Source organism: Podarcis cretensis, assembly GCF_951804945.1.
Source record: "Podarcis cretensis genome assembly, chromosome: 2".
NCBI lineage: Eukaryota > Metazoa > Chordata > Lepidosauria > Squamata > Lacertidae > Podarcis > Podarcis cretensis.
Window position 1 is genome coordinate 69176288 of NC_137171.1, and position 15546 is coordinate 69191833.

General features: G+C 47.0%; 1 protein-coding gene across 3 annotated transcripts in view; it reads right to left on the minus strand.

The window, feature by feature from the left end:
* Positions 1-15546, minus strand: part of SNCB (synuclein beta) — a 40168-nt gene that overhangs the window by 11793 nt on the left and 12829 nt on the right. Inside the window, exons 1-2 of one of the 3 annotated variants that reach the window (XM_079965143.1) lie at positions 12938-13196; positions 11728-11862 (exon numbers count right to left, since the gene is read on the minus strand). In XM_079965143.1, coding sequence (XP_079821269.1) covers positions 11728-11848 — 121 coding nt within the window. In that variant the 5' untranslated portion in view covers positions 11849-11862; positions 12938-13196. Of the gene's footprint in view, positions 1-11727; positions 11863-12349; positions 12547-12937; positions 13197-15546 lie in introns of those variants that run through there. The other 2 variants (XM_079965144.1, XM_079965142.1) reach the window with 2 other exon arrangements.

Below are 15546 nucleotides of genomic sequence, written 5' to 3' on the forward strand. Positions count from 1 at the left end.
CTCCCCCTGAGCCAGCCCTGTCATGCACCAGGTGAAGCTATCTGCTTCAGGCAACAAAATGGGCAAGTGGGGAGCTGGAGGAAGGCAGGAACAGGTGTCTGAGTGGTGCAATAAAACGTTTTAAAATGCTCAACCACCAGGGAGCAAAAACGACTTTGGTCGACACACTGTGCTTTTCACATTGCCTTCTTCCAGGGAAGGGTGGCATTAATCATGCCCCCCTCCCTCCAGCAGTGCTTTCATTGGCCATATTTGTCTGGCCAGCAATCCTTTCCAAGCACTGCTGCATCCAGCATTTCTCCCTGAGGTTCCTCTGCCTCTCTGGAGCATGTGCTAGCAGAATCCATGCTTAAACATATGAGGCCACTGCATCTCTTCCTCCTCCTCCTCTGCAAGCTGCCCTGCTCATGCCTGGGGGCTTTGTTCAAAATAAAGATGTGTGCCTTGCCCTTGCAAGCCCATATGTGCAGGCAAATATAGCCTTCCAGGTCCTGGAAATGTAGCTAACACCACAGCACCCAGCCCTCCCAGCAGGGAATCCCATAATCAGCCAGGGGAGAGGGGTGCACAGCATCGGAGAGTGTGGTATGTGACGGCTGGAGGCCGCTGTCAGAGCAGTCACTGTAAGTCATCTCTTAGGCAGCGTAATCTGCTATGATCTGATCTCCCTTAACGGGTCCAATGGGGACATGCTGGGGTCAGGTGTGCATAGCACCTAAAGTATCCCAGACAGTCCTGGGCAGTTGGGGAGGGAGGGCTCCAGCATGCCGGAGGCTCCCGTCCACTACCAATACCTCCTTCCAGCAGTATAATTGGCACAAGGGCTGTTTTACTCCCTTGGAAGCTTTCCAGCAATTGTCCTGCAGATGCTAAATCCCTCCTTGGCAAAGAGCATTATCATGCTGACGGCCAAGAAAGAGGTTAGGCCACAGCCAAAGATTTCACACCCTGCCTGCTTAGCAATTGAGGTGACCTGAGCTCTTGTAAACAACCTCCATTCCAAAATGGATACTTTGTGGGCATCTGTCCCTTGAGGTCAAGTTTACACCTCCAAAGCTTCACCAATTTCAGCAAGTATTTTTTTTCCTACGGCAAACAAATCTGCCTGAAGGGAGATGCACAGTTCAGAACAGCAGGGATCAGGCATCAACACCAGCACAGCATTCTAGCCCCTCTTGTCCAGTTCTCCTTGATCCTGGGAAGAGTGGGCCAGGAGAAACTGATGGCTAAATTGGAGCTGAAGTTAAATCTTCCTTTGCATTTAACATACAGGTTTTTAAAAATGTGGAAGTGGTATCAGATTGTGGGTCAGGGAGAAAATGGGATCCGAGTAGGGTGAAGGGCAAGTAACTCTTTTCCGCTCCTGCTGCAGTTCTGAAGATCTCTTCCCCCATCTCCCTAAAGGTGGCATTTGATGGTGGGGGGATTTCCCATTAGCAAGTAGCAAACACACACTTAACATCAAGTGTAATTTGGGCTCCAGGCATGCCCATAAAAGACCTAAAAATCCCTCATCAACCATGCACTTATTGGATGGCTAATACTGTAATCTGCAGAATGAGGTATTGACAGCAAAATTCAGCATCCTAAGAATCTCTGTTTTCTCTCCCGACTTTCTTTTAAATAAGTAAGCATGTTTCTAGACCTTATGGTTGTAAAGATAGGCTTGAACTTGTATGGGTAATTCTCAGAAGTCAGAGTTGTTACTGTATAAAAAGCTCAGCGTTCAGTTCAGTGCCCTAAATAGCTCCTTACTACTCCATGGTGGGCAGAGCAGCTGACAGTGGCGTAGCGTGGGTTGTCAGCACCCGGGGCAAGGCAAGTAATTTGCGCCCCCTAACCCATGGATTTGCGCCCCCTAACCCTAACCCCCAGATGTTGCAGCCGGCCCCCCCTGCACCCCCCACGCTACACCACTGGCAGCTGAATAAATTGTGCATAATTAAGGGAGGGGGGAAACTGCTAATCTGTGTGAGTTATACAGGTTGCAGAATTCTACTCTTCTTACTGCAAAATCTGGGGGTCCCTTTGCATAGGATTTTCTCTCAAAGCTCGCCAAGCCTTGGGTGAGAGACTGTATCACCATTCACACTGTAAAATGGGGATATTAATGACCTAGCTCACCACCACCAGAACATTGAGACAAGAGACAAGGGCAGTGAAGAATAACAGTGTTTCACAAAAAGCTTCAGGCAGGGGGCTTATGAACATATAAAGCAGCCTATATCGATGCAGAACATTGGATCTTCTAACCCAACACCCTCTACTCAACTGATAACAGGGTCTTGATGCACATCAAAAGACTGAACCTTGGGTCTTCACTTTCAAAGCATGACCACTGCCACTGAGCACCTCTGCATCCACATAGCCGTGAGATGAGACCCTTGGGAGGCATTTCCAATGCAGCATGCAGGCAAGACCTGACGGTGCAGCCTCCCTCTTAGGACATGGTCTCCCAGTTCAACTGAAACACTCGCCAGTTTCCACATCTGTAGGGGAAAGACAGTGAAGCACTTTGCAGACTAAGGGTTGTATCCAACTAAGCTCTCTGCAGAGGAAACCCACTGGAATTAATAGACCTAAGTTAGTCATTTCCATTATCAGAATACGATGAACACGGGATAGAACCCTAAAAAACAGAAATACATTCCTCACACTTAGGGCCAGTGGAGGACCTACATTTTTGGGGCCCTAAAGCTTGATCTCTTATGGGGACCCCTTTGCAACTAGCAACAATGTCTAGGTAACCAGTGTTACCTTCTTCAATGGGGTTGTTCCATGATAGATCCCCACACCTTCACAACATCTGTGCTACTGACTCTCAAACTATGGGACTGTTGAACTATACACAGCCAAAAACAAATAAATAAATTTGAGTTGTGCAACTCAAATTGGGATTACTAGACCCCAAAATTTTAAGCAATGTGTACTAAATTCACTTCTGGGGCCCCTTTGGGAATAGGGGCCCTGAAGCTTAAGATTCATTAGTTTCACAGCAGATTCTGCCTCTACTTAGGGCCCGGGACTGAAGTGGTGGCTAGCTGCTTCTCCTTTGTGCTCTTGCTCTGATTTCTGTAGCACATCTAGCAGGGGGTGGAAAGGGCGTAACTTGGGAATTCCCTGCAGATGCCACTCCTGCCTTTTTCTACTGTGCCCTCCTGGCACAACTGGAGAAGCCAACTGGCCTCCAAGCACTCCCTCCCTCCTTCTTCCACTTCCCAGACCACATGGTCAGTGTTGCTGCCCAGCATCTTCTGGGATCGCTCTTTTTATTATTTACAAGCACTGGTTCATAAGGGTAACCGAGTCATTACAAAAAAAACAGCTTCAAGGGACTTGGACTTGCTTCCTTAGGACATTCCAATTAAGAAAGTAGCACCACGCCATATTGATAAAGTGCACAATCCAATGATTAAGTGCGCCGAAACCAGAGATGTCTGCATTAAGATCCCAGAGGGATCGCCTGCAGGCCCAGCGGTCTTCAATATGCTTTTTTAATCAGCAATCTGGAGAAAGGTCTTAAAATCCCTGCCAATAAAGCATGCCCAAGAAACAAAATGGCTAGAGTGGTAATTAAAGGGAAGGACCGGGCGCTTCCAGCTCTCTGAATTGCTTGCTATGCTGGGCCTGTTCCAAGAAACATGTTGCTGCAGCCAGATGCAAGGTCATCCCTCTAGGAACAACGAATGCAGGGCATACCTAGGGAACGGGAGACTGCCTGGAAAGCAGAAGCTCTCCCTATTAAACACCCTGCAGTACATGGCATCTGCCCCTCATTTCCCTCTGACATTCCCTGCTTGTGATAATTACCCTCCCACCAGTCTTTACATGGGTTGGTTAGGATTACGAGAAGCTGCCTTATGCTGAGTCAGACCCAATGGCCCATCCTGGTCAGGACTGTCTTAATACTGCCCGGTAGCTGATCTCCAGAGTTTCAAGCAGGAGACATCCCCAGCCTTGTTTGGAGATGTCAGAGACTGACCATGCAAGTCGGATGCTCTGCCCCTGAGCTGCAGCCCTATCCCAAATAGTTGTACTAGTTAAACCTTAAGCCTGCTAACCAACATTTTCTTCAGACAACCTTCAATATCAAAAGTTTGCAAAATGGTGTTTTACCTCTCTGTTCCATTACCCTGCTTGCATGCAGCAATAATGAAGATAATTAATTACTGGCTTGTGGACTGGTTGGGTTTTCTGCCGTGGAACAAGGCTAGATTCTCCTGTCAACCAGATTCTTTAGCCAAATAGAATTCTGTGCATTTGAGACAGTGATAATAAAAGGAAATGAGTGGAACCTGCAACGAAATGTTGCAGCATGGACTGCTCTTGTTCACTCTTCCATTAGTTAAGTCCTTCCCTATGCTGCTCCATTCTGTTCCCCCAATTAGTCAGCATTCTGTGGCCACTGAGTGTGCTTAGGTGCTATAAAGGGTTTGGGGTTTTTTTACTTCTCCAAATCTTAAGGTTCTCCCAACGTACTGATACGACCCTTTTGCATGTGGGAGGTGACTATTTGGCTACATAAGCCACAGAAATCACAGCCTGATATCAAAAACAGTATAATGGACAGCCTGATCCTATGCAGAAAATTGGACAGGATCTCAAAACTCATCTAGTCCAAGCACCTCCCAAGAAACACACTTGGTACCCAGCCTCTGCTTAAAAACCTCTAACAAAGGAGAGTCCACTGCCTTCTTCCTAATCTTTTTTCTTGTCATTTGAACCCATTGCTCATCAAATATTTGAAGGTGACTATCACATTACCTCTTCTCCAGGCTAAAAATTAAACATTTATCACCTCTTCACCAGGCTAAACATACCAAACACCCTGGAAAAAAACTCATTGGCACTTACTGGAAATAAGTACTAGTGCATTATACTGTACAGGACTTACTCTCAGGTAGGTGAACACAGGATTGCCACATTACTTGCTCCTGTGAGAATCCAGGCTAAGGGTGGAATTCAGCGCAGCGCTATGGAGATTGCTCTGTCTGTGCAAAGAGTTTCAGCTTTCCTGATGGAATGACCTCTTTGCTCTTCCCCCTGCATGCAGACCTGGGGCTTCTCCTCAGTCCCCCGATCTGATTGGGGACATGTTGGGCATGGGAAGGAGAAAAGGGGAAAGCCTCATTGTGCTAGTAGGACTCATGCCATCTCCTGTGATCACAACTATTAAGTTGACTCCAGCCCTAAGTTCTGATAGCCACAATCTTTACATAAGGCTATTATTTTTTGGTAACATTCTTCCATATGCACACTAGCATATCAGTGTGAAGGTTATATCTGGCCATTTTACCTGGTGTGATAATTCTGTACATGCAGGGAGGTTTGTTTGTTTTTTTAAAATATGGGGGAGCATTCAGAAATATGGCCCCACAGACCCACTCACAATCAAAAATGGACCCACTTCATTCTAAGTTCATTCATATAATCATTCAGGAATTATTAAAATATTGACATCCTGGTCTTCTAGTGTAAATATATCGGTCAGTGTGGTTTACAACATCTCTCAGCACAATTTCATAAAGCAATATGAAATAAATTATTGAAAAAGACACAGGATCAACATATATGTGCTTCATAAAAGCCTGCCAAAATTAAAATATATTCAGTAACTGATGAAAAACAGTAGGGGAGGTGGCCAAGATATCTTCATAGCTCAGTCAGTAGAGCATGAGACTCTTAATCTCGGGGTTGTGGGTTTGAGCCCCATGTTGGGCAAAAGATTCCTGCATTGCAAGGAGTTGGACCAGATGACCCTCATGGTCCCTTACAATTCTATGATTCTATGATATGGGTGCAACCACTAAGAAGCTTATTCCTTATTCCGCTCAGTTGTGCCTCCACCTTAGGCAGGGGACACAGAGAATGACCTCCCCTTTCTGATTATGGGCGACAGACAGGAATGAGATGGGAGGTGATGCCTAAGGTATCCTAGACCATTTTGGGCTTTAAAAAGTAATCATTAGCACAAAACAGTTGGTAATGGGCAAAATACCCTTAGATTAGTGTAATAAATGTTGCAAAGTTGGACCCAGACCTTCCCTATTTTATTCCTTCCCACACAGCCATCTTTTCCACGGAGATCTGTGCACATCATTACATGTGTGCAGCAATGGCAGTAGCTCCTATTCTTCCTCTCTATACCCGTAGCCTTCTTCTGCCACCTTGGGGCCTCACACCAAAAGGCCCTGCCTCTTTTCTTCAGGGCAGCTGTGGCTACAATAGCACATCTTAGCTGCAAAGGGAGGGAGAGTTTCACCTGCCTCAAATATTTTCTCTCTCTTGGATTGCCAGTAGTACATGTGAAAAGGATCTAGGTGTCTCAGTAGACTACAAACTTAACATGGGTCAACAGTGTGATGCAGCAGCAAAAAAAGCTGGTGCTCTTCTAGGCTGCATCAGCAGAAGTATAGTGTCCTGGTCAAAGGAAGTAATAGTCCTGCTCTACTCTGCCTTGGTCAGACCACACCTGGATTACTGTGTCCAGTTCTGGGCATCACAATTTAAGAAGGATACTGACAAGCTGGAACGTGTGCAGAAGAGGGTGACCAAGATGATCAAGGATCTGGAAACCATGCCTTATGAGGAACAGTTGAGGGACTTGAGTATGTTTAGCCAGGTAAAGAGGAAACTGAGAGGAGAGATGATAGCCATCTTCAAATATATCAAGGGCTGCCACATGGAAAATGGAGTAAGCTTGTTTTCTCCAGCTCCATAGGCTAGAACCCAAACCAATGACTACAAGTTACAAAAAAGGAGATTCTGATTAAACATCAGGAAGAACTTTCTGATGGTATGAGCTGTTGAACACTGGAATCGACTCCTACAATAAGTGGTGGACTCTCCTTCCTTGGAGGTTTTTAAGCAGAGGTTGGATGGCCATCTGTCATGTATGATCCAGTTGAGATTTCTTCATTGCAGTGGGTTGGACCAGATGACCCTCGGGGTCCCTTCCAACTCTACAATTCTATGATTCTATTAATTTCAGGTTTTTCTCCATGTCACCATGCAACCATTAGGCTGCCCCACTATTTGATAACATGGGGTGAGGAAACTGTAGGATATATACTTAGGGTCGGTGTGGGTTGAAGTCAAACAACATATGGGGGGGGGGCACAAGTTCCTCATCCCTGAACTGGATTATTACAGCTGGCTACTGTGAACCCAAGATCCACAAGTTTATAACAGTAGTAGCAGAGGCAGACTGCTTGGGTACTCTCTATGTAGTTCTTCAGTAGAGATAAGATTCCATATTTGTGCACTATTTTAGATACCCTCCTGCCAATTTTCTCTTCCCTTATTTTTATGGTGTTGCTGTATTTTATTATATATTTTAATTACTATTATTATATATAACTCTTTCACTTTTGATATTGTATAGAATTTTTACACTGTATAGATATTATCTATGAATATTTGTGTTCTATGTTATAAACTACACGGCAGTCTTCTGACAAGGGTTTTACTCAGAGTAGACCCATTACAATTAATGAACATGACTGAATTTAGGTCCATTCATTTCAACAGCTCCACTCTGAGTAACTGTTGCATACCACCCACAGATTCAGTGCTCTCCTAGCACCACCAAAACGTTTGGTACTTCCAAACAACCTGTTTGTTGAGCACTCATCCAGGTTTGTTTGCAGGGAAGTTAAGTGACAGTGGCTATTTAATGAACATTCATTCATTCTTGCTTGCTTGTGAGGAGGTGTGATGACATTGCATCAAAGCAAGGCTTACCCCCACACTTCCAGTGCATTTTACTGTCACTTTCCTTCTCACCAAAAAAGGCTGTGGAGTTGTTGCTGGGGTTCTTTACGTGGGTTTGTTTGCACAACACCTCCCAATCAGCTATAATGGCATATCCTGTATTTGCGGTATTAGATTGAATCCCACTCGAGACCTTTTGCATGCAAAGCAGATGCTCCAGCGCTGAGCCACGGCCCCTCCCTAATGAAGGTGGTTTGGGCATCCATTGTTCACTTAACATGTCAGCCCCAACCTTTAACCTCCAATAAACATCTCCCCATCCTTACAACTCCTATCCTCTTCCCCAGGCCTTTTCTATATGTTCTTTCTTCTATTGCTAAAAGGGGAAGGAAAGATCTGTAAATACTAAATAGAAGAAGAAGAAGAGTTTGGATTTGATATCCCGCCTTTCACTCCCCTTCAGGAGTCTCAAAGCGGCTAACATTCTCCTTTCCCTTCCTCCCCCACAACAAACACTCTGTGAGGGGAGTGGGGCTGAGAGATTTCAAAGAAGTGTGACTGGCCCAAGGTCACCCAGCAGCTGCATGTGGAGGAGCGGAGACGCGAACCCGGGTCCCCAGATTACGAGACTACCACTCTTAACCACTACACCACACTGGTGTATATCCATGCATGCAGCTATGGGTGGGATTCAATCAAGTTGCCATGTGCATGCAATGAAGCCTGCTCAAGCAATGGGACTTCCCTTCCCCCGTCACTGTGAACCACTTTAATCTGGTCTGGAGGATTAGGGGAACCCGAAGAACAAGTTTAGGGGCAGGCAGGGGCATGAAATGGGGGGGGGTGGTCCTTGCTGCACAAGTAGACCTCATTCCATGCATGCACACCCTACTTAGTGCTAGATTGAATCCACCCTATGCATGCACATGTCAAAATCCGCATAATCTATTTCAGATGCAGAATTGATTTTGTAGTTGCAAAAAAGAGTGCTTTTTTTTAAGCATGCCATTCCACAGCCCCTAATATTTTTATTTAAAGACATAAGCAGAGATACACAGAAAATGAGACAAAGAAAGACTGGGTGATACAGGCAGTAAAGTCTGAAGCAGGAAGATCTTTTGGAATACAACTCCCATTAACCACAAGGTAACAAATGCTATCTAAGGCTGATGGGAGTTGTAGTCTGAGACAGGGGCGTCTTACCCATAGAGGCTAGTGGTGCAGGGCGCCAAGTTCTGGAGGGGAAGAGGCGGAGGTTGGACACAGCACCTCCCAGCATCAGCTCGCCACCCTCGCCTGCCTCCGCCATGCCACATCGAAGCAGTGCCACGCCCGGAGCCTCCATCTGCCATGGCCACCGTGGCATGAAGCATACAGCTGAGCCGGGAGGGACCACGTCCAGCCTCCTCCTCTTCCCCACCGGAGGAGCCGCCCTCCAGCCGCTGTCCACTTCCTCCAGCCCCGCCATCCGGCCCTGGTCTGAGGACATCTGGTGGGCCTATACAGTACTGTAATATCTGCCCACAACAATATTCAAGGAAGGGTGGGTTCCTAAGTTTTCTGCTGTGAAGAGCCTGTCCAGACTGACATATAAACAACATGATGTGATGTGGACAATGCCATCACAATGTATATAATTTCCCCCATAAAAGTTTGGACCTCACTAGTGGACAGAAGTCTTACCCTCCTCTCACTTTCTCACTCTTGCTCTGTCCCTTATCAGAATCTCTCTCTTTTTCTCCCAAAAGCAAATTTGTGCCATTGCACCTGTGCACTTAAATCTCTTGCCTATTTTTCAGCAATGGCTTAATATTTCCTTCTTCCCATTTCCTCTCTTTTGACTACCCTTCCTGATCTACTCTTCCTGATCTCACCCAGGAATTCTGTTGCTACCTTGTATTTTTTTTTGGGGGGGGGGAGGTGGAATGCATCAAATGAATTCCAGTGGATGCCTGCAATTGTACACATTCACATTTTATTTTAACTGAACCTACAATTCTAGGAGGAAGAAACTCATATGTACAAGAGGACCGCCAACAATGAAGACCAGTGAGGGACAAAGTGAAATAAAAGTGACAGCTGACAAAAGTGTCAGTGAGAAGATGGTAGATGAAGTCCTAGAAGGAGAAGCACTCTGGATATGCATCTCATTGTCCTGGCTAGAGGGAGTGGTATGACAGAAGAAGATCTGACTTGCCCATGCTGATTGGGGCCATTTTGCTGATGAATCTGTAAGAGGCAAGGTAGGTCCTGAATGCAGAGCAGGCATTTATGAATATTCATCCATCTGGCTCTCATGCAGAGCCAGACACAAAAGCAGCAGACAAGAGAGCCATCCCCATGCCTTTTCCCTACCATGTTGCCCAATAAACTGCAGTGGTATACCCCACTTGTGCCCTGGCAGAAGGTTCCCCGGAAACACCAGCCTCAAGGTTGGGCTGGCATCTGCACACATCCCATCCAGAACCTAAGCAAGCCTTAAATTATTGGGGGCAGGGAGAGGAAAGGAGGACCATAAATGCATCTTACTATTCTGAGGTCCTTCTGCTTTAGCCACATTATGGTCCCTCTATTACATCCGAAGGAGAGAAGCTAAGAAGATTGTCCTCCTCTGTTCCCCGAAATACAGATCGCTGCATTGGGGTGTCTATATCTATGGGCAGCAGCTCTTGTATTAAAAGAAATTTCCTAGGGCAACACTGAGCCAAAGGCTTGGGCCTCATCGTTCTACATGCAGGAGCAGGCAGAAATTAATTAACATTTATTTATTTTATTGGACCAACCCGTTAAAAAAGATAAGACTTCCTAGCTCACAATCTTCATTAGGCCATGCATACATCATAATGTTCATAATGTTCATAATGTTTGCATTCTGGGAAACTAGAAAGCTTGCACGCCCATTTAAAACTACTATTTCATTTATTTTACATCCAGCTTGCACCTTGTGCCTGCTTTTTCACATGAGACCAAGAAGGCCAGGAACTTGAGAAGGAACGAAAACAGAATTAAGGAATAACCACGCAGTGTTGGGTCTTGTAGAGTTCCAATCAGCAGCCAGTCCATCAGGCTACAGGAGAGGGAGAGATGGGACTACAGGGCTTCTGCATTGGCTCTAAGAGACCAGCTTCAACAGGTCACTCCCTGAACTGTCATCTTATCAGCAGATGTTCCATCAGGCTATAAGAGAGGAAGCAATGTTTCCTCCATTGGCTTCTCTTCTCCAAATATTTCCATCCCAGCTAGTCACTACAAAAACTCTGAAACTTAGATCTAGTACCTGAGGTGGTTCCCCCCCTTCTCCCTACGCATTCCTTTTCCTTTTGTGTCATGTCTTCTAAAATTGTGAGCTTGCAGGCAGGTACTGTTTTGTCACTATTTATAAACCACTCCGGGACGCTTTTTGGCTGAAAAGCTGGATAAAACTAATTACTATCATCATCATCCTATGGGTATTCCTAGTTGTGTCATAGACCCCATATGCCACTATGGGCATGCCATTCATTCTGTATGCCTTGGTTAGAAGAGGATTATGGTTCAGGTCTACCTGCTAGCAGTGCTTTAAATACAGTAAACGTGAGATTCTTGGATCACCCAAGGACTGTGCACATATCTGAAAAACAAACAGAACCCCACAGGTATGCCTAAGAAGGTGATACCTTTTGCACGTTGAGGGACTTATGACATCAGAACCCCAGGGGGTGGTGGTGCTCAGGAAGGAGGATGCAGAGCATTGCTTTGCAGATACTGCCCCACAGCATCAGACTCCAGTTTTCTAGGTTGCCATCACCCTGTAAATTGTGTCCCTTCACCACTGAGGGGAAGAGGGAGAAATCAAACTGGGGAAGGGATGCCAATTTGCCAGCTTTGAAGGCCTGGCCAGAATGATACAAAAACCCAAGCAATGGGAACCATCTCTCCTCCTTCCCTCCCTCCCTCTAGCAGATTTGTTTCCTCCTGCGAAAGGCGGGCACAGCTAGCAGGGCAGCTCTGCAGCTGTGCCTGCAGCAGCCTTACCGACATAGAGCACGCCTTCCTTGGTCTTCTCCGCTGCCACCGCTACCCCTTCCTTAGTCTTCTCCGCTGCAGCAACGACCCCTTCCTTTGCCTTGGACAAGCCCTTCATAAACGCATCCATCCCGGCACTGAGCTCTGTGTGGAGGAGACAAGAGACCAGGCAAGATGGCTTCAGCACAGGGCTCTGCTGCTTCCAAGGAAGGGGAATGATTACATGGACTGCTGGGGAGAAGGAGCTGGAGGGATATGGGCTTTGGAGAGAGATGGAGGAAATCGGGTATGGTTCCAAGGAGGGACCTCCCTAGGCTGGAGCCACAGCGTTCCCAACAGCAAAGCATGAGGGCTGCTCCCTAACTCAACAGCCTCAGGCTGTATCTTACTGCAGCCACAACATCTTAGCTTGCTGTTGAAACAGGCGGGAGATTTCCACTGCCCAGCGGGCTCTCCCAAGGTGGAAGGCTGGGGGAGCAGGTGCAGAGCCCAGCTCGGTGCCATCGCAAAAGCAACCTTCTGCCCCAGATTCAACAAGTCTGCTGACAGCTGTTAGTGCTGCAAAGGCCGCCGTCACCCTCCATCCTCCTCCTAGGCTGCTGCCATGACCATCCCCATCCTCCCGGCCTACCTCGCCTGTTCTAATGGCTGCAGCTGCTCCCTTCCTGGGCATTTTAACGCGGGGGTGGAAAGCGCCGCTCCTCTTCAGCCCCGTTCCTCAAAAGCATCCGCTCCCGCATCCCCCGAGAGACAGGAAGAGGGAAGAGAGGCTGGGATTTAGCCAGGATTAAAGCCGTCAAAACAGGGATGACTCCGTGTCCTTGAAACCGGGGAGGGGAAGGGGAGGGTGAGGACAGGAGACGCTGCTGCGCTCTCCTTTTCTGCCAATTATTTGGGGTGGGGATTTTCTGGGGTGTGGTGTTCCTATCCAGGAATATAAGCCATCTCTTTTCTCCATCAGTATTCCAATTCCCGTGGGGGGGGGGGGGAACCACGCTTGCGGAGATGGTGTGTGGGTAGATATCCCACCCCCCTCCCGAAAAGAGAGATAGCGGCACCGTCGCCCTGCGCACTGATGGAGGGGGGAATTCACCTCCTGGCCAAACCTTATGCCACCGCCCGCCGCCCCCAATCCGATCTCCCGAGGATGCCTCCGATCCCGCGCTCTCCAAAGGGGCGAGCGAGTCGAGGGAGAGGAGCGCGCCCAGGCGCTGCTCACCTGCGATCGGCGATAGCGCTGGACTCGGGTGCGTCTCCGCTGAGGGGGTTCAGATCATTCCGGGCCAGAGCGAGCGAGCCGGCTGGGCAGGGTCAGTGGAGCAGGCGGCGAGGTGCAGCGGGGCAGTCAGGGCAGCTCTGCCATGGAGCAGCTCAGCGGGGAGGAGGAGGAGGTGGTGGAGAAGAGGAGAGCCGAGGAGACGCCGGCGCCTTCGCCCTGCTGCTGCTGCTGCTGCTGCTGCTGCTGCTGCCGCTGCCGCTGAATATTGCAATGAGCCGCCGCGCGCCCTATACCCGCTCGGCGAGGGGATTTCATCATAGCGCGCAACTCGCGCTCCCCGCCCCTCGGCCCTGCCCGGATGCAGCGGCGGGAGCCCTGGCGCGCAGAGGCCGCCGGCCCGCTGACCTGGGGCGGGGCATCCGATAAGAAGGCGCCAAAGGAGCCTTCCTGCCCCGACGCATAGGAGGAGCTGTGGAGCCTGCCGCGTGGCTGATGGCGGCGGTGATTTGGGGAGGTGGGGAGCAGAGAGGAGTCGAGGGCTGGCACGTACGGAGAGAGAGCGAGAGAGAGGCACGTAGTCAGTGGCTCACAGCTAAGAAGGCGGAAGGATGCAGAATCGAAGACGACGGATGATGCCACTTTTCTGGGTTGCCACACAAGATGCGATGTGCCCTTGCTTAGATCGTGGCTTTTGGAAGGGATTTGATACATGGAGGAAGGGCAGCAGTAGGCACAAGTTCACAGGGAGCGTGATGGAGAAAACTGTAGTGGGAGGGCTGTTCCCCCCCCCCCCGCAGTGTTTGGACAAAACATATTAGTTATGTATCTATTTATTTATTCCTTAAAGACTAAAATAGTCGCCCAATCAAGTGAAAGAACAAAAGAACAAAGCAAGATTGAAGACTCAGGAACAATGTAGTACATAGGACAGACTGAGAAGAGAAAGCGATAAGGCACTACCTGTTACCACCTGTAATTCCCAGCTAAAGCCACTGCAAGTTATCAATGAATTACAGCCTATCCTGGATAAGGACACTTTCCTCTCTCAGATGACAACATCAGGGGTTCATTTGTAGCACCCTGCTTGTGGTTAATGCTTAGCTGGAATGAAATATTCAACGCAGCAATAGAGAAATTAAAATAATTTATTTGTCAGTCAAATAAATGAGAGGCACAGTGGTATATGGTTACCAAGCTCTGGCCTGGCCTCCTGCCAATCTGGCCAGCACTTATATTTCCTTAATCCAGCCCCCTTGCTCCTCCTGTGGCTGCCTCTGTCCAATCAGCCTGGTTGAAATTCCTATTGGCTGTTTGCTAGAACCAATCACAAAAGATACACCCATTTCCTTTTGCCCTTTTATGGGAAACAAAAAGCTATATATTCTTCTATCTATAAATGACAAATGAGTAGTAATATATCTTACATGTGTCTCAACAAGGAACCTTAATTACCAGCTCACCTCGCCCTATTGCCCTCCAAAACAGATGGTTAATCTTAAATTTTTATCTTAAACAGATGTCAAGGATCTTGAGTTCACATCATCATTGAAAGATCTCCTTCTTTTGGAGGTCTCTAAACAAAGGCCTGACAACCATATGTGTGCTCTAATGATGTTTCCTGCTTGGCAGGGGGGCTGGGCTGATGGCCCCTGTGATCTCTTTCAACTATATGAAATAAAAAGCTAGCATAAGGATTTAACATTTCTTAGTTTCTAAATCCTTTGCATAATTACATTTAAGCCAATATATTTAATACATAACATAAATAACCTTTTAAAAGAATAAACCTTCTCAAAGTAAAAAAGGAAGGAACAGTTTCCAGCCTCAAAATAAGATAGGAAGAAACCTATCTTCTCCAGCCAAGCCAGTTGCCTTTTTCACTGCTCTTGACCTTTCAACCTTAGGAAAATATGGCTCAAGTTTAATGGGAGGCACATGGTTTTATTTTACTATTTACCAACTCTTAATTTAACCACTCTTACAGCTTAATTGTACTTTGCAACATGCAAGGTCAGTGTCCTCACTCTCAGCCTGTAATTCCCTTTTTACGACTTTGAGAATTGTTTTCTGCTAGAAATCAGGGGGGCCCCTTGTCCAGGAGAATAAACATTGCCAAGGTTCTTAGGCAGCTGGTCTTCTGCCTGGCATAAACATTTGAAAATCTTTAAGCTCATTTTAAAATACAGGCCCTGATCAAAAATATAAGCTTTGATAAAAATGCAGGCTTATGATTAGATGCCTCACATTCACCTGCTCATCTAATGTGACTTATGCCATCACCTGCCAATGACTCTACCTAGGACAAACAGGTCTATGCAAATAATTAAAGGGGCACAAATCTGACATCAGGAAGGACACTGCCCTGATTTCAGTCTCTTTAGACACTTGGTACTAATCTAAGTAGTCATCCTTGAATAAAAAACTTCAAAGGGAGGTCACTGAATAACAGTTTACCAAGAAGTTAAATTCTATTTAACCTCTAGCCTGAATTGAACTATAATCCCACTACAGGTGTTTTAATCCCACTACAAGTGTTCATTAGTTTACCAGTCCCAGGATCTTTGTGTTACCATCAAGACTGATATATGAACGGTCATTGTAAATAATTT